Source organism: Aspergillus japonicus (genome assembly GCF_003184785.1).
Source record: "Aspergillus japonicus CBS 114.51 unplaced genomic scaffold BO86scaffold_50, whole genome shotgun sequence".
Lineage (NCBI taxonomy): Eukaryota > Fungi > Ascomycota > Eurotiomycetes > Eurotiales > Aspergillaceae > Aspergillus > Aspergillus japonicus.
Window position 1 is genome coordinate 159073 of NW_020291687.1, and position 18717 is coordinate 177789.

At 55.3% G+C, this 18717-nt stretch overlaps 8 protein-coding genes across 8 annotated transcripts; 5 read left to right on the plus strand and 3 right to left on the minus strand.

Annotated features, from left to right (window-relative positions):
* Positions 1–61: 61 nt before the first annotated feature.
* BO86DRAFT_169572 (karyopherin beta) lies at positions 62–3571 on the plus strand. Its single transcript, XM_025666493.1, has 9 exons — positions 62–357; positions 479–537; positions 621–1427; positions 1493–2121; positions 2174–2390; positions 2442–2774; positions 2828–3065; positions 3119–3227; positions 3283–3571. The coding sequence occupies exons 1-9, from the start codon at positions 318–320 to the stop codon at positions 3467–3469; spliced, it is 2619 nt and encodes an 872-aa protein (XP_025524941.1). The 5' UTR covers positions 62–317; the 3' UTR covers positions 3470–3571.
* Positions 3572–4636: 1065 nt separating this feature from the next.
* Positions 4637–5717, plus strand: BO86DRAFT_344140 (40S ribosomal protein uS8; the record flags this gene model as incomplete). The annotated part of the gene is made up of 2 exons (XM_025669171.1): positions 4637–5176; positions 5458–5717. Exons 1-2 carry the CDS (start codon positions 5044–5046, stop codon positions 5715–5717), a joined length of 393 nt encoding a protein of 130 aa, XP_025524942.1. The 5' UTR covers positions 4637–5043.
* A 378-nt stretch (positions 5718–6095) lies between these two features.
* BO86DRAFT_391341 (phosphoglycerate mutase family protein) lies at positions 6096–7736 on the plus strand. The gene is made up of 4 exons (XM_025672567.1): positions 6096–6153; positions 6219–6559; positions 6637–7296; positions 7413–7736. Exons 1-4 carry the CDS (start codon positions 6118–6120, stop codon positions 7534–7536), a joined length of 1161 nt encoding a protein of 386 aa, XP_025524943.1. The 5' UTR covers positions 6096–6117; the 3' UTR covers positions 7537–7736.
* BO86DRAFT_367552 (uncharacterized protein) lies at positions 7733–10165 on the minus strand. The gene is made up of 2 exons (XM_025670161.1): positions 9565–10165; positions 7733–9491 (listed from the first exon to the last, which is right to left on the minus strand). Exons 1-2 carry the CDS (start codon positions 9826–9828, stop codon positions 7890–7892), a joined length of 1866 nt encoding a protein of 621 aa, XP_025524944.1. The 5' UTR covers positions 9829–10165; the 3' UTR covers positions 7733–7889.
* A 141-nt stretch (positions 10166–10306) lies between these two features.
* BO86DRAFT_391343 (phosphatidylserine decarboxylase 1) lies at positions 10307–12163 on the plus strand. Its single transcript, XM_025672568.1, has one exon. It carries the CDS (start codon positions 10430–10432, stop codon positions 12068–12070), a length of 1641 nt encoding a protein of 546 aa, XP_025524945.1. The 5' UTR covers positions 10307–10429; the 3' UTR covers positions 12071–12163.
* Positions 12164–12489: 326 nt separating this feature from the next.
* On the plus strand, positions 12490–14598 carry BO86DRAFT_411919 (anaphase promoting complex subunit DOC1). The gene is made up of 2 exons (XM_025674618.1): positions 12490–13382; positions 13523–14598. Exons 1-2 carry the CDS (start codon positions 12590–12592, stop codon positions 14506–14508), a joined length of 1779 nt encoding a protein of 592 aa, XP_025524946.1. The 5' UTR covers positions 12490–12589; the 3' UTR covers positions 14509–14598.
* A 54-nt stretch (positions 14599–14652) lies between these two features.
* On the minus strand, positions 14653–16310 carry leu2A (3-isopropylmalate dehydrogenase LEU2). Its single transcript, XM_025670162.1, has 6 exons — positions 16142–16310; positions 16055–16075; positions 15885–15953; positions 15736–15831; positions 15042–15669; positions 14653–14975 (listed from the first exon to the last, which is right to left on the minus strand). The coding sequence occupies exons 1-6, from the start codon at positions 16190–16192 to the stop codon at positions 14746–14748; spliced, it is 1095 nt and encodes a 364-aa protein (XP_025524947.1). The 5' UTR covers positions 16193–16310; the 3' UTR covers positions 14653–14745.
* Positions 16311–16895: 585 nt separating this feature from the next.
* BO86DRAFT_402241 (CDP-diacylglycerol--inositol 3-phosphatidyltransferase) lies at positions 16896–17920 on the minus strand (the record flags this gene model as incomplete). Its single annotated transcript, XM_025673842.1, has 3 exons — positions 16896–17255; positions 17311–17687; positions 17755–17920. The coding sequence occupies 3 exons, from the start codon at positions 17918–17920 to the stop codon at positions 16896–16898; spliced, it is 903 nt and encodes a 300-aa protein (XP_025524948.1).
* Positions 17921–18717: the final 797 nt, after the last annotated feature.

An 18717-nucleotide genomic window follows, 5' to 3' on the forward strand; every position in this document is an offset into this window, starting at 1 on the left:
ACCTTACTCAGTACCCGTCCGTTACCCCCTCCGGAAAGAACCTCTCCAGTGGTGTATGCCTCGTCATAATCCACAAAAACAACCTTTCTTCTTGTCCCTCCGAAGAATTCATTCAACCCTCTCTTCGTCGTCCACTTCCAACACTCTTTTCTGGTGGACTTCTTGAAATCCCTTCCCCTCGCCCGGATTTCTATTAACTCGTCGCTCGATTTGTACCGGGCCCGATCTTTGTCTCTTTTTTTTTTTTTCGGTTTCCCCTCCATCTTGATTTTCGCTCTCGCTTGCGATTCCTGGTGCTGTTTTCCGCATACGGCAACATGAACGTCACTCAGGTTTTAGAGAGCACCCTCTCGCCAGGTATATTCTACTATCCCCCCCTCCCCGCCCCCATCTGTTGCAAATCGTCTCGAGGAGCAGTCGGTTCCCCCTCTGAGGTTGTGGCAAGGTTGCTGATGGTCGTTCTTGCTGTGTACCATAGATGCGGCTGCACGTACAAATGCCGAACAGCAGCTCGCCCATGCGGCTGAGGTTGACTTCGTAAGTTCTCTTACCTGAAAGTGCCAGCCATCGTGCTGCGGTCGCGTTGCGGCTTGCTGACCTCTGATCTCCCTGTTCCATAGGCTCAGTATCTTGTTACCTTGGGTCAAGAATTAGCAAATGACAACACCCCGTCCCACATCAGAACCGCCGCCGGTCTTGCGTTGAAGAACGCTTTCACATTCAAAGACCTCGCTAAGCTCCGCGAGGTCCAACTTAAATGGCTACAGCAAATTACCCCAGAAACCAAGGCCCAAGTCAAGGAACTTGGCCTCAAGACGCTCGGCTCGAAAGATGGTCGGGCCGGCCAGTCGGCCGCCCAGGTCATCGTTTCCATCGCCGCCATCGAGCTCCCCCGGAACGAATGGCCCGATTTGATGCAGATCCTGGTTCAGAACATCGCGACCGGCTCTGACCAACTCAAGCAGGCCTCCCTGGTCACGATCGGCTTCATCTGCGAATCTCAGGACCCCGAGCTCCGCGAGAGCTTGGCTGCCCACTCCAATGCGATCCTCACCGCCGTTGTTCAGGGTGCTCGCCGCGAGGAGCCGAACATGGATATCCGCTTCGCTGCTATCAAGGCCCTCAGTGATTCCGTCGACTTTGTGCGCTCGAACATGGAGAACGAGGGTGAGCGGAACTACATCATGCAGGTGGTCTGTGAGGCGACTCAGGCCGACGATCTCCGTGTCCAGGCTGGTGCATTCGGCTGTCTTAACCGTATCATGGGTGCCTACTACGATAAGATGCGCTTCTACATGGAGAAGGCCCTGTTTGGCTTGAGTATCATGGGTATGAAGAACGAGGAGGAGGATGTTGCCAAGCTCGCGATCGAGTTCTGGTGTACAGTTTGCGAGGAGGAAATTGCTATCGAGGACGACAATGCTGCGGTACGTTCTACAATATGATCTCCAGGCTGTGAAGTCAATTCGGGCATTACTAACGATTATTGCAGGCCCAAGCTGAGGGTATCCCTGAGGTCCGCCCATTCTTCGGCTTCGCCCGTGTCGCTTGCAAAGAAGTCGTTCCCGTTCTGTTGCAGGCTATGTGCAGACAGGATGAGGATGCCGGTGATGATGAATACAACGTCGCACGTGCCGCTTACCAGGCCCTGCAGCTCTACGCTCAATGCGTTCAGGGCGATGTCATCCCCCCCGTATTGGCATTCATTGAGGCGAACATCCGTAACGAGGACTGGCGTCACAGAGATGCTGCGGTTGCGGCATTCGGGGCCATCATGGATGGTCCTGACCCCAAGGTTCTGGAGCCTTTGATCAAGCAGGCTCTGCCTGTCCTGGTCGGCATGATGCAAGACAGCTCGATCCAGGTCCGCGACTCGGTTGCTTACGCTCTCGGCCGTGTCTGTGACTATTGCTCTGAGACCCTTGACCCTGAGGTGCATCTGGAGCCCTTGATCTCTTGCCTGTTCAATGGTCTTGCCAGCTCCCCCAAGATCGCCAGCTCCTGCTGCTGGGCCTTGATGAACGTCGCCGACCGCTTTGCTGGCGATTATGGAACACAGACCAACCCTCTTTCCAAGCACTTTGGTGAGAGCGTCAAGTCTCTTCTTACTCTTACCGAGAGGTATGCTTTCCACCCTGTGGCACCCTTGATTCGTTGCTAACCCACCCGACAGACACGATGCTGACAACCAGCTTCGCACCGCTGGCTACGAGGTGCTCAACTCATTCGTCAACAACGCTGCCATCGACAGCCTTCCCCTGGTTGGAAACCTTTCCGATGTTATGCTTCAGCGCTTGGACCACACCATCGGCATGCAGCAGCAGGTGGTCAGTGTTGAGGACCGCATCACTCTGGAAGAGATGCAGACTAGTATCATCAGCGTCATTCTCGTAAGTTCGCTTTGATTCTCACGCATATTATTCCGTTCGCTAACCAGAAAGGCCGTTGTTCAACGCCTTGAAACCGAGATCAAGCCCCAGGCCGACCGCATCATGGAGCTTATGCTTCGCGTACTTTCTACTGTCCCGCCTAAGTCTAGCGTTCCTGATGTGGTATTCGCCACTGTCGGTGCTATCGCCAGTGCCATGGAAGAGGAATTCGCCAAGTACATGGAGTCTTTTGCCCAGCCTCTGTACAATGCTCTCAGCAACCAGGAAGAGCCTGGTCTGTGCTCGATGGCGATTGGATTGGTCAGCGATATCGCTCGTGCCCTGAATGAGAAGATCCAGCCCTTCTGTGATGGTTTCATGAACGCTCTGCTCACCGTTTTGCGGGTAAGTCAACAGTCTCGGTAGTTCTGTAACCGTTCAACTAACTGTTTTCCAAGACCTGCGGCAATCAGCTCAAGCCTGCTATCCTTGAGACGTTTGGAGATATCGCTCAGGCTATCGGCACTCAGTTTGATACCTATCTTCAGGTTGTCGCAACTGTTCTCCACCAGGCCGCGGCCGTGACTGCCAGCGACGACGTTTCTCTTGACGCCATCGACTACATCATCTCCCTCCGTGAGGGTATCATGGATGCTTGGGGTGGTATCCTTTTGGCCTACAAGGGCAAGCCTCAGAGTAAGCATCGTCTACTACCCCTCCGCATGTGCTTTGCTAACATCATTTTCCAGTCTCTCACATCACACCTTTCGTCGACCACATCTTCCAACTGCTTCACACCGTTTCTCAGGACATCAACCGCAGTGAAGGCTTGATGAGGGCTGCTATGGGTGTTCTTGGGTAAGTTGTCGCTATCCAAACCAGTCTTGTGAATTCTAGCTAACTTCGCTGTCAGTGATCTTGCTGAGGGCTTCCCCAACGGCGAATTCTCCAACTACTTCCGCAACGACTGGGTCACTGCCCTTGTTCGCGAAACCCGCCAGAACCGTGATTATGGACCTCGTACCATTGACACTGCCCGGTGGACCCGCGAGCAAGTCAAGCGCCAGATCAACATGTCCACTGCTGCTGCTATGGCTTAAGTGACAAGTATCAGATGCCCTTCCGTCATTGATCTTTCACTCGACAAATGCCCCCCCCCCCCCCCCCCTTACAGGACGCCGCCAGCTGTTGGCGCACCGAAGGAAGCAACGCCGTGGCGACGCTGGCCTCATTGGCTGATGGACTTGCATTCTACGGAACTCCGGGTCGCTCCCAGATTGCTCATTCATCAAGTGACCGTATTTTCAGTCTATTATACTGCGAATAGGGTCGATCTTTTCGCCGGCACCGTCCCTGACTCCACACCCCCCTGAGCACCTTGTACCAACTCTCTCATCCTCGCCCACGTTTACCCCCCTACTATCCGCACCAAAACAGCCCCCTTCCCTTGCCCATGTTGCCGCAGCGTTCAGGATGTCCGTCCTGTGCAGTTGACTGCTTTTCGGACTCTTCCTTTTCCATGCCATCTCGCAATGCACATTGGCACCATTCATCGGCCTTGCGTTCTCGACCTTGCTTCACCCCTATTATTACCATTACCCACCTGCCGATTTTCGTTCCCCCTCACGCCGTTTTTAATTAGACAGAGGTTCTATTAGCATTATCATGTATGCCCAAGAAGTCATGTACCCCCATTCCTATTGTCACGAATTTCACCTTACCCTTACTCCACCGACCCTTAATCGGATCAAGAAGACATGTATAGAATGATAAACCCATCCCCTTTATTGCCGTATACATTTAAGATTTGTAATGTTGCCCGTATTCTATAGTGGTCACATAAGCAAGCAGCTGTGCATAGTGCATTTGTTGTGCTCCTATGTGGCCGAATGACTTGCCCGGTCACTGCCCGGGGGAAGCACACACTGTGGCAGCTAATCTCAGACGAGCAGCTACGACTTAAATTGTAGAAAGGTTGCAGTCTTCGATTCACCCTCTTCTCCTGCCATAGAACATCTCATCTAACGGGGATTTTGCATCTAAACATGTCATGCCTTTTAGACACAGTACCGGAGTCCTAGGCTTGACAAACACCATCCGCACATAACCTACATCGTACGGTAGGCAGCTGTTCTAACCGGTGCCTGAGGCATATAGATCAAAATGGTCACGTGCGCGAGATAAGGGCACGGATAGACAGCCCTAGGGCCCACCCGCACATCCCATGAAAACTTCTTCACTTTTGTCGGCCGCGTCCGCTTCCATCCCCTTCCTTTGATCTCAACCGACGTCGTCGACACTTCACGAGGTATGTACAACCTATTGCCTCTCCCTGTTCTGCAGCTTCTCAGCTAGTCTGGGAGAGCAATCACCCGGATTCTTTGGTGTTTTTTTTACTTGCAGGTGTAGCAACCGACCGCAATGAAGACAACCAGGAAGGCCGGCGTGATACGCTTCTCCTCATACGGCACGGGCTGAAGAACCCTTTATGGACTGCATCAGGGGCACTCTTTGCGCTCGAGGACTACTGGTGGCTGACTATTGGACTCCGGCAAATCCTCCTCGCGCCTGAAACGGTGCCGAGAGGATCCTAGGTTGGAGTTGTCTTCGATTCAGATACCTCATTTCCCCTCGTATTCCCTCGATTTGAGAATCTCGCTCTCCCACCGTCAAAATGGTCAAGACTTCCGTCCTCAACGATGCGCTCAACGCCATCAACAACGCCGAGAAGAGCGGTCGCCGTCAGGTTCTGATCCGCCCCTCCTCCAAGGTCATCATCAAGTTCCTCTCTGTCATGCAGAAGCACGGTACGTTTGGACCCATTCGAGTACTGGGCCAGAAAGGAAAATGAGTTTTCGCGAGAATGAGTTCGATCCGAGCGCCGGCATCACAACTAGTAGTCCACAAAATGTTCGGGTTGATAACTAGGCGGTCTGTTTCGGATGTCATACAACGCTCGCCCTTTAAGTGCCCGATATATTGAAGCCAGCGAGGATCTTACAAGTTTCCGAAACTCATTTTTGATTTCTGTGTTTGGTCTAACCTTTAAATCCGCGCCACAAACCACTAAATCTTTCTCCTTTACCAGGCTACATTGGCGAGTTCGAGGAGGTCGATGACCACCGCTCCGGCAAGATCGTTATCCAGCTCAACGGTCGCCTCAACAAGACCGGTGTCATCAACCCCCGCTACCCCGTTCAGCTCCGTGACCTCGAGAAGTGGACCACCCAGCTCCTCCCCTCCCGTCAGTTCGGTTTCGTCGTCCTGACCACCTCCGCTGGTATCATGGACCACGAGGAGGCTCGCCGCAAGCACGTTGCTGGCAAGCTCCTCGGTTTCTTCTACTAAAAAGTTTCATCTTGCGATGTCCTGAAATGATTGGAATATGACTTGTGATGATGTGGACGAGGGATGTGCTCTCTGTTGCCTGTCTTGGCGGAGAGTTTTCGGAATCGATACCCCCCGGCAGAAACGCCATAGATAGTTTATTGATTTAGAGTGATCTCGTCCAACCAAACAAGGATTTTTCCCGTCGTTTCACCAACCTTTCCATGTTCCTACCGGTAGAGCAGTAGAATCGACCTACCTCGTAGGCATAGTGTAAATTTCTCTACGCTCGGACCGAGGCCGACTTCACAATGGCCGCTGACCGCTCGCGCTAGTCATTGTTTCACCCCAGGATTTCCCCCGCAGTCTGCCCTCAAGCCCTCTAACTACTGGGCATACATTGAGGCCACTGTATACCACCATGCCTCTCGACACAATTTACCTCACCCGTCACGGCGTGTGTACTACCATTCTGTCCCTCGAGCCACCCATCAATTACTAACGTGGCGTTTGGGCTTCCAGCACCGGCTCAATTGGACGATCGACTACAAGACGGGCACCTACCATGCTCAATTCCCAACCCCGACAGGCAATCCGGCCGATCCCACCCTCACCTCCCACGGCGTGCGCCAGTCCCACGAGCTCGCTGCGCATCTGACCAGCGACAGCATCCATCCGAAACCCTTTCGCGTCTACTGCAGCCCATTCTACCGATGCCTCCAGACAATCCAGCCATCCGTGGAGGCCCTGAAAGCGCTCCACCAGAGGACCTGCTCGAACGATGGTACCTCTCCTACACCCCCTACCGAGAGCACCATCGAACCCCACGCCGACTTCGATGTGCGCATTGAGAACGGTCTAGGGTAGGTGAAGGACCGCACTCCCCCTTTCTCCGACCCTCATCCAACAGACCCGTCCAGCCACTAATGCAGACATAAAGAGAATGGTTCGGCCACACCACCTTCTTCGAACACCCACAGCCCGCCCCGCACTCCATCCTCGCCACCCACTTCCCGACCCTCCTCCCTCTCCCGCCGGCGACATCTCCGCCCCCGAGTGCACGGGACCGAGGAGGAGACCCCTTCTCCTCCTCGATGCCACCACCAACCCCCCATGTGATCCCCTCCCCCACCGGCGAGACCATCGCCCAGCTCCACGACCGCGTCGCCACCGCCCTCTCCGGCATCCTCGCCGACGTCGACGCCGAGATCGCCGCGCTGGAGGCCGCCCAGCCCGCCCACGAGCCCCGCTCCAGCAAGGCCATCCTCATCTGCTCGCACGCGGCGCCCTTGATCGCCATGGGCCGCGCGCTGACGGGCCACATGCCGCCGGACCCGAACACAGAGGACTTCGCCGTCTTCACCGCGGGCCTGAGTACCTTTCGCCGCCGCCGCCGTCGTCGCCGCGGCGAGAGCGGGGAGCAGGGTGATGCTTCGCCCGGGTCGCATGCTGAGGTACCATTACTGGCACGGGGCACGAAAGTTCTTCGGACGGGCACCACGGTCCCGGAGTGGCGGGGCGGCAAAGGGGTTGCTGGGGGGTGGGATTGTGTCCGGAATGGCGACTGTGGGTTTTTGAGTCAGGGGGCTGAACGAGGGTGGTTCGTAATTTCTCTTCCCCCCCCCACCCCTTCTTGTGATTCGGTTTCTTGTGGTTCGGTTTTGTGGGTGAGGGGATTTGGAATGTGGGCTAACCGGTGTTACGTTCCCTTTGTAGGCACTTTGATGGAGAAGAAGGGTTTGATACGGGGCCGATGGCGCCGGAGGAGGCGGGGCCGACGTCGAGTTTGGATATTATGGCTAGTGCCGATGGAGCAGGTGAACGGGGGACGAAATTGTGACACTGACGCGTGGTCTCGGGATGGGGGGTGGGGAGAAATGTAAATACTGAAGGTAAGAGCTACTAGTAGTATGTTCCTGGTAAGAAGGCGTATATATTGCATAACTCCCGCTTATCGCCGACACTACATCTCTGATTAAGGGAGCATAGATATGTCTCAGACCATGTCCGACTGAAGCAGCAAGGGCAGACTACAATCCCATATCAATGAGTATATTCAATTCTGAGGCTAAAGGCTTAAACGCGTGGCGAGGTCAATGGAAAATATGTCGCATGTAAGCCAAACGAGGATAACGTACAGTAAGCAAAGAAAAGGGGTGAAGTCTGTGGCAATATGGCTGATGACTTGCTACATCAGTTCTCGGCTGCCTGGGGTATCATAGTGTGACCTTCACTCTGCGCTGCATCCGCGTTGTTCTCCTGCTCTTCCTGCTCTTCCTGCTGCTGCTGCTGCTGCTGTGCTTCCTCACGTTGACGGCGCTCTTCCTCCTCCCGTGCGCGCTGCGCAGCTTCCGCAGCATTGCGCACCGCGACCTGGCGCTCGCCTACTCCGGGCACCAGGCTCGCAATGAACAAGGCCACAGATCGCTCCACCCTCCGCAGCTGATGACGCACCTCACCTGCAACCCCTGTGCGGGGATTGCCGTTCGTTGGGCCACCACCACCACCACCACCACCACCACCAACGGCACCCTGACCACCCTGGCCTTGGGCCTGGGCCGGCTCATTAGGGGTCAGATGCACCAGACCTTCGAGGTGTTGCTGCACCGGAGCCACAAACAACTGGTACAGTCGCTGATCCACCCCGGTCTCCGAGGATAGCACGAAGAGCACCGCCAGCGTCACAAAGAACACGCGCGCCCAAGTCCCGGGTTCGGTGAACATGTAGCAGAAAAAATATAGCCGGACGAACTGCCAGAGCCGCCGCATGATTCGCGCAAAGCCCAGTTGTCCGTTCTGGTTGGGGTTGTTGTCGAGTCCCCGCTGGTTGAGCACGGCCCGGCGAACGACATTCTCCAGGACGGCTGCATTCGCGTTGGGGCGGACCTCAGGCACCGGAGCAGTATCTTGGTTTGTTGTGCGATTTGGAGGGTGAGTTGCGCGAAGCCTGTCGATGGTGGCTTGCATAGCCTCTGCCCCTTGGGGCGAGGAAAGGAGCCCCTGGTATCCGGATGGGGATGATAGGAGATACAAAGAAGCTGGTCCAGGTGCGGACGTAGCGGTCGCAGCACTGGCTGATGCGTTTTGCAATCGTGGAAACCTGGCTTCAGACAGGCGGAGCTGATGGGCGCGCGTGTATATGTTGAAGACGCGGGACAGCAGCCCTTCGATTGAGCCGTCGCGTTCAGCAAGAGGGTTCATACACTGTTCATCCAGGATGGTGAGTAAATGTGTTCGGATTCTGATAATGTGCTCCATCGGAGGCGCAATGCCGTGATTCAGCTGGCTCTCTGCCAATTCCACCTGACGCCTCAATATCTGCAAGCACTCTTCCATTATTAGGGCGCTAGGGAGGGACGCTGTGTTTGAAACACCAGTGGCTGCCACTGTCTCGGATGAGGATGTCTGTGGCATTTCTGGACGTGTTGAAGACACTGAGGACGATCGATCTGGCCACATTGATCGCTGCTGCTGGGCGGCCGAAAGAGCTTGGTTCAAGCTGGACGAGAAGGCGGTTGTGCCTCCTGATGGGTTGCCTCGGTCCCGCATCTCGATCTGCCGGCGAATTATCTCAATGTTACGTCGCAAGACCAGTCCAATCTCGGCTTCAGACGCGCCTGTGCGCTCTGGCTCAGCTCTGGATGTGGATGGTTCAGGTCGCAGGGTCATCGATGGAAGATGAATAGCTGAATCCGGAATGAATTGTGGTTGTTGCGGACCAGGAGAGCTGAGGTTGCGTGGTGCCGAAGATTCAGGAGATGGAGGAAGAACAAGATGGATGGAGTATTCGGTGGCCTTGACGAATTGCCAGTCAGCTAGGATATAACAGAGTGACTGCAAGCACAATCAAAGAATCAAGTTCTCTTACATTAGGCGGCTCCAGTACATCTCTCATCGCTGCCGCATCATTCAGAAGTGGCTTTCCACGATAGATCAAACGTTGGCTGTCCGGAGACGGCTGGCTCGGAATTGATCCTGCGAGTCGAGCCTTCAGATTCGCAACAGTCGTAGATGGGGACACATCTTGGATGGTGTACCGATTGGGAGGAGGTAATGATGGACACAAGACATGCAAGGTGAAGCTCTCGGGCGAGTCCGATGATGCGCTTGGAATGTCGGTGGTGGAGGCCATCTTTTATGCTGGAATTTTGGCCCTGTTCAGAGATCGATAGATTCACAGGCACATAGTCATGAGTTGTGGCGCGGTTTCACATCGAGCACGCTGCCAGATAAATTGGTTTGAGAAGCACTTTGATAAGGCAATCTGTCTTCCGCCGCGGAGGTACAGTACTGTACAGGCCAGGTCCCGGTGCCAACGGTGTCCTTTTCAGTGGCAACGGGTCTAGCTTGCACCCACAAGACAACTCAGATGATGCACAGTTTTGCGTACCACTTATGGGAGAGTGAATGTCTTCAACTCTGCAGAGCCAAACAACTACAACAACAACAAAAGATTGCGGATAACGATGATGACAAGATGAGGACCGTAACTATAGACGAGCCACCAAACAAATGGCGGCGACGGCCCATTCTGCCGGGCGGTGAAGATGCGTCCTGCCGATCACGTTCAGGAAATGAGGATTGCTGCTTCTGCACTTCGCCATATAAGCCCCATTTCCACAATTCCACACCTTACTTGTGCCGGTTAATCGTATTTTTTTCGTTTTTTTCACGTGCCTCCGCCTCGGTTATTACCCCCCTCTGGGATGACTCCCACCCAGTAGAGTCGCATTATGGCCCTGTGCCTGTCCAGTTATTCTGCGCTGCTTCGCCGGAAGGTGTTGATTTCCCCTCATGTGGAGAGGGCTGGATTGATGGAAGTGTCGTTGAGGGCTACTGGTCGTCGCCCGGCCGGTGCTCGCCACTTTTCCAAGACCTGGAAACAGTCCCAGAATCAGGATCAAAAACAAAACTCGTCTCGTCGCAGCACATTCGGCTCCCGACTCCGTTTCGCGCTCCGCAACACCAAAGTCGAATGGTACCCCATCCCCGTCGGTCTAGGTATCGGCCTGCTCGGCCTGCTGCAGTTCTATAAGGCTCAGCGGGCTGAAAGAGAGCGAGCTGAACGAGAGGCGGCTGGAGAGCCTTTCGACTTCCAAAATGCTCCTGCTCGTCCCAAACATCGACTCAGCGGACCATGGCAGGTCCAGATTATGTCCACCTTGCCCCTGAAAGCTATGTCCCGACTCTGGGGTCGCTTCAATGAAATCGAACTGCCCTACTATTTCCGTGTTCCTGGCTTCAAGTTGTACTCCTGGATCTTTGGCGTCAACCTTGACGAGGTCGCCGAACCCGACCTTCACACATATCCCAACCTGGCTGCGTTTTTCTACCGTCAGCTGAAACCCGGTGTTCGACCCTTGGATCCAGATATCCGTGCTATCATCGCGCCATCCGATGGACGAATCTTGCAATTCGGACTCATTGAGCGGGGCGAGGTCGAGCAGGTCAAGGGCGTTACTTACAGTTTGGATGCCCTTCTGGGCTCTGCCACTCCAACCCACGCGGACCACACCAAGACTTTCAGCGACCATCAGACCGAGCCGACCCAGAAGAATGAGGCGAAGATGCTGGCTGATGAGGAATTTGCCGAAATGAACGGTATCTCCTATACGCTACCGACTCTGCTCGCAGGCGAACCGGGAGGCGCACGGAAGCGCTCGGCCTCGATGGATGCGTCTACTACTTCCAAGGTTGATGCTGAAGAAGAGGTGAAGGCGGACTTGGCCCGTGGCGATGGAACTCCGTGGTACGCCCCGAAGGCGGCGGCCAACCACGCGCTCTACTATGTTGTCATTTACTTGGCCCCTGGCGACTACCACCGTTTCCACTCTCCTGTGCCGTGGGTGGTGGAGAGCCGCCGTCATTTCGCTGGCGAACTGTTCTCGGTTTCCCCATATCTTCAGCGCCATCTCCCGGGTCTCTTTACCCTCAACGAGCGTGTCGCCCTATTGGGTCGTTGGCGTTGGGGATTCTTCAGTTATACGCCTGTGGGAGCGACTAACGTGGGCTCGATCAAGGTCAACTTCGATGCGGAGCTGCGTACCAATAGTCTGACTACGGATACCGCTGCCGACAAAGCCGCTGCAGAAGCCGCAGCGCGCGGCGAGCAATACCCAGGATTTGTTGAAGCGACATACCGCCATGCCAGTCGCACCCTGGGAGGACATCCTCTTCAGCGTGGTGAGGAGATGGGAGGCTTCCAGCTGGGAAGTTCGATCGTGCTGGTGTTTGAAGCCCCCATGGGCACTCGCAAGTCGTTCGATGCCGGCTGGGAAGAGGGCAAACGCGAGGGAGGTTGGAACTGGACCATCGAAAAGGGACAGCGGATCAAGATGGGCGAGAAGATCGGATATGTGGACATTCAAAATTAGACTAAGTCGCTTCTAATTGTTTCTGTATTATAGTACTACATTTGCTGAATAGCGAGAATACTTCGTCGGGCCACCGTCCCCGCGAGCTCATAGAATATATTCTATCTCAAAGCTGAGGACTTCCTCCGAAACACGACCAGGAGAACTAATATAGTAAAAGATTCCGTAGACACGGGGCTTCCCATGCACCCTGTCAGCATCAAACTGAGTTGCAGACCATCCTCATCATTTGCTGAGGTTTAATTTGTGTCACAAGTTCATTACTCGAATTGACCAACGTGTTGATGCGGGACGACAATTGCCGGGCTAACTTATCGCGCATTGCGATAACCGATAAGCCAACACGTGATTGATAACAGACGCGGTCCCCATCGCAGCTTCACCTTTTCTCCCCTCGAGTCCATAAATCAAAACAATAGCAATTAACCACCGAGTCAGTCAGCTTGGGATCATGGCTCTACAATAATCGATACTCTATACCACACAAGTCAGACAAACTAGCTCAAGGGCACTCTCACCATGCCGCGCCACCACCATATCCTCCGCCGCAACCACCACCAACCCGACACGTCCTCCCCATCGGACCTTCAATATCAACAGCAACAACAACAGCAACCACCTCCAGCGCCTCAACGGATCAACCGCGCCCGTCTCGGCCAAAGCCACCATGAAACCCCCACCTCCCAGTTCCAGACTCCCCCCTCGCGCGGCTTTCCCATCCCCCGCCTTCACCCCTCCTCGGGACCCATAGACGACCCAACCCACCCGCTGCATAGTCACCAGCAAGCCCAACAAGCGCAGCAGCAGCAGCAGCAGCAGCGCCAACAACATCCTGCCGCCTCCGCCGCACAAGTCGCATTGTTCTCGCTATTCGGACGCGGGGTCCACGGCCGGGGCCACGGGGATCCACGGCACCGACACCCGCCGCACGACCGGATGGAGCGGGATGAGGAGGAGGACGACGAGGAAGAAGACGAGGACGAGGACGAGGACGAGGACCTCGATGATTCAATGCAGCAGCATCGGTATCCCTCTTCCCATCGACATCTCCGTCACGGTCATCGCCAACATCATGGTGTAGGCGAGACCGGTCCTGATTCGGAGGGAGACGTGGACGAAGACGACGAGAGACTCGGTCTTCATGCCGCGGATGACGGAGGGGAATTCGAGGCCGAAGAGGAGGAAGAAGAAGTGCTTGAAGAGGAAGGAGAAGAAGAAGAAGAAGAAGAAGAAGAAGAAGAAGAAGAGGATGAGGATATGCTCGCGGATCCGGATGTCGAAGATGGTGATGAGGAGATGTTAGGCGAGAGAGGTAAGCTCTTCTTTTTTTTTTTCTTTTCCGCCCCTCTCCAATTCCACTTCAAACTATATCTACAACCTCCCCCCCCCTCTCCCCCTTCCCCCTGTTTTCGAAAGCTGAATGCATCACTAACGACGAAACAACGCATCTAGATAAATCCCCCACCCCGCTGCCCGCCAACCTCCGCGAGATCTCCTCCCTCGCCTCGTGGACCGTCTCCACCCACAAGCCGGGCTGCGGCGTCAGCGCCCTCCGCCACCCGTCCCCGACCCAGTACTGGCAGTCCGACGGCCCGCAACCCCACACCCTGACCCTGCACTTCTTCAAGCTCGTCGCCGTGGTGCGCATCCGCGTGTACCTGGATTTCGAGATGGATGAGAGCTATACCCCGACCAAGATGGTGTTTCTCGCCGGCATGGGGGGCAATGATCTCGTCGAGTTCGCGACCTGGGAGGGTGAGGGGCCCTGCGGATGGGTGGATGTGGAGTTGGAAGGGGTCGGCGGGAGGAATACGGTGCATTCGTTTGGGGAGGTCCCGAGTGGAGGGAGTAGGAGGAGGAGGAAGGGGATGGGCGCGAGGGGGAAACGGAAGGGGATGGGGGTCGCGGGTAGGAGAGGAGCTACGAGTTATGTAGGTAAGGGGAAGGGGAAGGGGAAAGGGAGGGACGTGGGCCACGGGGATGAGGATGATGTGATGATGGATCAGGACGACACGGAGGAGAGTCTGTATGAAGATGCGAGGGCTTATCGGAATGAGGAGGACGACGACGATGACGAGGAAGATGACGACGACGAGAACGATCCGTACGCTGGGAACGTGCTCAAGGCCATGGTCATTCAGATGAAGGTGACCGAGAATCATCAGAATGGCAAGGATACTCATGTCCGTGGCTTCCAGGTTTTTGCACGCGATGACGAGCGCAAGAGGCTGGCCAATGCCCCGTCGGCGTCGGCGGATGGCAGAGTGCGGCGGCACAGTGCGCGTCGCTCATTGCGGGGGAGTACGCATGATGAGATGGCTGAGGGAGCCGGTGGTGGAGGACGTGAACATGCAATTGCTGACGCTGAGCGCGCCGTGACAGGAGTGGTGACCAGTCTGGAGGAGCCGGACTGGATGGGCGAGCCGGTCATTAGGTAGCTGGTAGGTGGTGGGCGTTCGATTGCATCGCATTTGTGTCGGAGTTGGCCGGTAGATACCCCTATTCTGTCTATTTGAATGTTGTTGTTGTTATTTTTTTTTTACGATGCGATAATCCTCTATATGCGGGGAAGAATATAAAGAGTTTGGTATTAATATGGTCATATCTCATTCGGCATTCGCTGCCCCCAAAACACACAACTCAGCTGAGAACAAAAGAAAGAACTTTTATGCCTTTTACAACAACTTCTCCAACTCAGCAGCGACGGCATCGCCGACTTCGCTGGTGGTAGCCTTGCCGCCGATGTCGCCGGTGCGGAGACCGGACTCGATCACGTTGCGAACGGCGGCCTCGATGGCGCGGGCCTCGTCGAACCGGCCGAAGGAGTACTGCATCATCATAGCAACCGAGAGGATGGCGGCGACGGGGTTGACAATGCCCTTTCCGGCGATGTCAGGGGCAGAGCCTTTGGGGGCACCGTTAGCATCGGGGTCCAACACTGGGTCCACGAACGGAGGAGGGGACAACATACCGTGGATGGGCTCGTAGATACCGTTGACACGGCTCTTGCCGTCGGGGATGCCGCTCAGACTGGCACTGGGCAACAGACCCAGGGAGCCGGGGATGACACTGGCCTCGTCGCTGATGATGTCACCGAAGAGGTTGCTGGTGACGACGATGCCGTTCAGCTGGCGGGGGTTCTTGACCATGATCATGGCGGCGGAGTCGATCAGCTGGTGCTCGATCTTGAGCTGGGGGAACTCGTTGGCCATGACCTCGGTGACGGTCTTGCGCCACAGGCGGCTGGTGGCCAGCACGTTGGCCTTGTCCAAGCTCCACACGGGGAGAGGGGGGTTGTGCTGGAGGGCCAGGTGGGCGGCCAGGCGGGTGATGCGCTCGATCTCGGCGCGCGAGTAGGGCTCCGTGTCCATGGCGTAGCCGCTGCCGTCGTCCTCCTTGCGGTCGCCGAAGTAGATCCCGCCCGTCAGCTCGCGGATGATGTTGAAGTCGACGCCGCGGCACACCTCCGCCTTGAGCGGCGAGTGGTCGACCAGCGAGGGAGCGGCGAAGTTGCAGGGACGCAGGTTACCGAAGGTGCCCATTTCCTTGCGGAGCTTCAGGAGACCCTGCTCGGGACGGACGGCGCCAGTACCCCATTTCTGTAGGATATAAGTATATTAGCCGATGGGCGGCATGGATGGTGACGCGCGGACTGGGTTACGTACGGGGCCACCGATAGCTCCCAGGAGCACGGCATCGGCGTTCTTGGCCGCGGTCAGGGCCTCGTCAGTCAGGGGAGAGCCACTGGCGTCAATGGAAGCCTAATGTTGAGGTCAGAAGCTATATCAACACCCGTCAAAGGGTTCGCACATACACCGCCCAGCAGATGATCCTGAAGGTTGAGGGTGATGTCGTCACGTTTCTTCTCAATGACGCGAAGGACCTGATCAGAAGTGAAAGTCAGCATGCATTGCAAGAGTACTTGGCTTCCACGGCCCATTGGGAGGTTACGAAGCTGTTTGCAGCGTTGGTTGGTTGACTCACCTTGATGGCCTCAGCGGTGACCTGTCAAGTACGTATACGTCAGTCTATGAACTCCCTAGCGCGGGGTTGCAGGACGGCAGCTCTTACCTCGGGACCGCAGTGGTCACCGGCAAAAACGACGATGTTGAAAGTAGACATGACGAATGGGAGACGAAGGGAGTGAGAGGGGATATTGAGTCAGAATGTTAGAATTCAAAAGATAGCGAGAATGAGAAAGGAGCGGATAAATATACGATCTGGCGGGGGGGAAATGCAAGCCTCCCCCGCGCCGACACCGGAGTCATTGCCGGCACTAGCCGAGACCGGCTAGAAGCTTGAGAGCCGCTGCCCGTAAATTTTACTCCGGGGTATAAACAGACCGAACTTGGAATGAGAAAGCCACAAGGGCAAAGATAAAGGTGATAATATTAATAGCGGAAGTAGACACGGGTTCGAAGGAGCTGTATGAATGCGAAACACAGCGGAGAACATAGTATAGGAAAGAAACGATATAGTTAATAGGTAAACAATGCGCCGAGAATCATTCACCCTTTTGTCCAGAGACAGATAGTCCCCCCCACAGACTCATATGCCACAATTTCCTCCCACCACATACATATATGGAAATTACCAGAAAGACACCCGGGCCATTGGCCCCAGTTGACAGAACCGACCAGAGCACCAGAACCATGCACGGAAGAAAGTAAAGATAAAACGACCGGTCCAGCAAAGACCGCCGTCCGGCCGACCGGAGGCATCCGGAGAAGAAGCGAGCTCGAAGGCATTGAAACGGTTGACTCGACAGTTGACTCGAAGAAAAGAAACACCCGAAACCACCATCGGCGCCCGGCATGACCGGCCCTTAATTGTTCTTGGCCGCCCGCAGAGCCTTCCGGCTGGCCATGTCACCTTCAGCCAGCCACTTGCTGGCCTTGACCAGCTGCACGACGTTGATGAACTGCTTGAGCGCCATGACTGGGAAGGAGATTCCGGTAATAACCCAGGGCCAGAAGCTGTCAATCTTGTTTGCACGAGCCAACTCAAGGGCGCCTGCACTCCAAGGGCTGGAGTACCCCTCCGGAGGGGGAATGGTCGTGTCGCCAGCCGGGCCCCCAACCTTGGGTTGAAGCAGGGAAGGAGAGAGCGTGGGCGAAGAGAAGGAGAGCAAGTAGAGGCCGATGAAGAACAGCTCATTGAGAGCGCAGCAAATGAACAGGACCGTCTGCGCACCATATTAGTATGCTGACCTGGACGTAGAGATACCGGAAGAAACTCACCCGACTGTGGTAGTACTGGTACAGGACCCAGCTGCGGCTGGAGTCGACCTTCTTGTGGCTCTGGCTGGAGCCTCCCATGCTGAGCGTCGCATACATGTGCATGTAGTGACTGGCCATATCCAACGCAATCAGACTCTGGAAGACGATCGACCACCGGGGCCAAGCCGAGCTGAGGAACACCAGCAGACACGCCGTTGTGCACCGATCCGTCACCATGTCCAGAACGGCACCGAAGGTAGTCGACTGGTTGAAGTATCGTGCCGCATATCCGTCTAGGGCATCCAACAAACAGGACACACTGTAAAGGAGGGAACATGTCCGTGGATGCAGGGGCATGTAGTAAAGCGAAGCCATTGTCAACACCACACGCGCATAGCCTAGGTTCCGCGCCATGTGTTAGACCCAAAAACTAGTATTTTTCCACGGAGGACATGTATCTCTCACCAATCAAGTTCGGCGCGAATAGGAAGACGTTTTCTTGCACTTCTCCATCCGCGGCAGCTTCCGGGCCATTTTTCGATGAAGGCTGGAGCGTTCCATTGACGGCGGGTGATGGATCCGTGGCTTCCAGCTCAGCGGAGGCCTTCTGGCTTCTGGTGCGAGGGCTCATTTTCACTCTGAGGTTGATTATGTGGAGGAAGCTAAGGAGAATGAATCTGATGGATGGACGAAGGTATAAGACCGAGAGGGGCTTGTTCCGGGAGTTTCCACAAGGTACACCCAGCGATCGATAGCTGGAGATAATGAATATAGGACGAGATACTGGGACAACGACTGGATGATTCAGAAAAAAATATTAGTAGGGTACCAGGCAGTGATCTCAAATGAACAACAATAAATTCCGAAATATTAGGTTGGGGAAGGATGGATCCGGAAGCTCGTGCATATATTGATCTCCTGAATTAAAGCTCTGAAGCAAACGTACCGGTTTATTTTCCTGACGCGCTTTTGAAAGTTGCGTTTGGCGAGGAAAGAGACTGCTCCAGAGTGTGATGAATATGAGTTAAGCTTAGGAAGCAGCAGCAGCACCCTAGAAAGCAAAGGCGCACAAAGAAGGCAGCGTAAAGGGGAAAGAGTGGAGGGTTGAGGGGAAAGCTGTTGGTTCAGGAGAGGGTCGATGAGGTGAGTAGTCGGGTCGCCGCCGCTCTGATTATTGCTTGGCTGTCCGAGTGAGCGCGGTCGATAAGCTGCGGTGATAAGCGGTTGCGACCGTCAATTTACAGCTAGGCTTCGACCTCAAACACCTGGAAGACCAGTAGGCAGTTCTGGGAGCTGCATTGAGCTCATTCGCATTCATAGAAAATAATTACCACAAGTCAATCATTGAGGAGATAGGCATTTGTACCTCGCAAGCTTCTGATGCTGCTTGCGGCTACAAGCATTCCTTTCCGCTCCGGGCGCGGCTTC

What these genes read in the sequence shown, in the direction of transcription:
- BO86DRAFT_169572 (XM_025666493.1), top strand. Translation starts at nt 318, where the DNA reads ATGAACGTCACTCAGGTTTTAGAGAGCACCCTCTCGCCAG. An exon ending in AGAGAGCACCCTCTCGCCAG is followed by an intron (nt 358 to 478) that starts GTATATTCTACT and finishes TGTGTACCATAG; the next exon opens with ATGCGGCTGCACGTACAAAT. An exon ending in CTTCTTACTCTTACCGAGAG is followed by an intron (nt 2,122 to 2,173) that starts GTATGCTTTCCA and finishes CCCACCCGACAG; the next exon opens with ACACGATGCTGACAACCAGC.
- BO86DRAFT_391341 (XM_025672567.1), top strand. Translation starts at nt 6,118, where the DNA reads ATGCCTCTCGACACAATTTACCTCACCCGTCACGGC. An exon ending in TTTACCTCACCCGTCACGGC is followed by an intron (nt 6,154 to 6,218) that starts GTGTGTACTACC and finishes TTGGGCTTCCAG; the next exon opens with CACCGGCTCAATTGGACGAT. An exon ending in CAGGGGGCTGAACGAGGGTG is followed by an intron (nt 7,297 to 7,412) that starts GTTCGTAATTTC and finishes TTCCCTTTGTAG; the next exon opens with GCACTTTGATGGAGAAGAAG.
- BO86DRAFT_367552 (XM_025670161.1), bottom strand. Translation starts at nt 9,828, where the DNA reads ATGGCCTCCACCACCGACATTCCAAGCGCATCATCGGACTCGCCCGAG. An exon ending in ATGTACTGGAGCCGCCTAAT is followed by an intron (nt 9,492 to 9,564) that starts GTAAGAGAACTT and finishes CAATTCGTCAAG; the next exon opens with GCCACCGAATACTCCATCCA.
- BO86DRAFT_391343 (XM_025672568.1), top strand. Translation starts at nt 10,430, where the DNA reads ATGGCCCTGTGCCTGTCCAGTTATTCTGCGCTGCTTCGCCGGAAGGTG.
- BO86DRAFT_411919 (XM_025674618.1), top strand. Translation starts at nt 12,590, where the DNA reads ATGCCGCGCCACCACCATATCCTCCGCCGCAACCACCACCAACCCGAC. An exon ending in GGAGATGTTAGGCGAGAGAG is followed by an intron (nt 13,383 to 13,522) that starts GTAAGCTCTTCT and finishes CAACGCATCTAG; the next exon opens with ATAAATCCCCCACCCCGCTG.
- leu2A (XM_025670162.1), bottom strand. Translation starts at nt 16,192, where the DNA reads ATGTCTACTTTCAACATCGTCGTTTTTGCCGGTGACCACTGCGGTCCC. An exon ending in GTGACCACTGCGGTCCCGAG is followed by an intron (nt 16,076 to 16,141) that starts GTAAGAGCTGCC and finishes CGTACTTGACAG; the next exon opens with GTCACCGCTGAGGCCATCAA. An exon ending in TATCTACGAGCCCATCCACG is followed by an intron (nt 14,976 to 15,041) that starts GTATGTTGTCCC and finishes GTGCCCCCAAAG; the next exon opens with GCTCTGCCCCTGACATCGCC.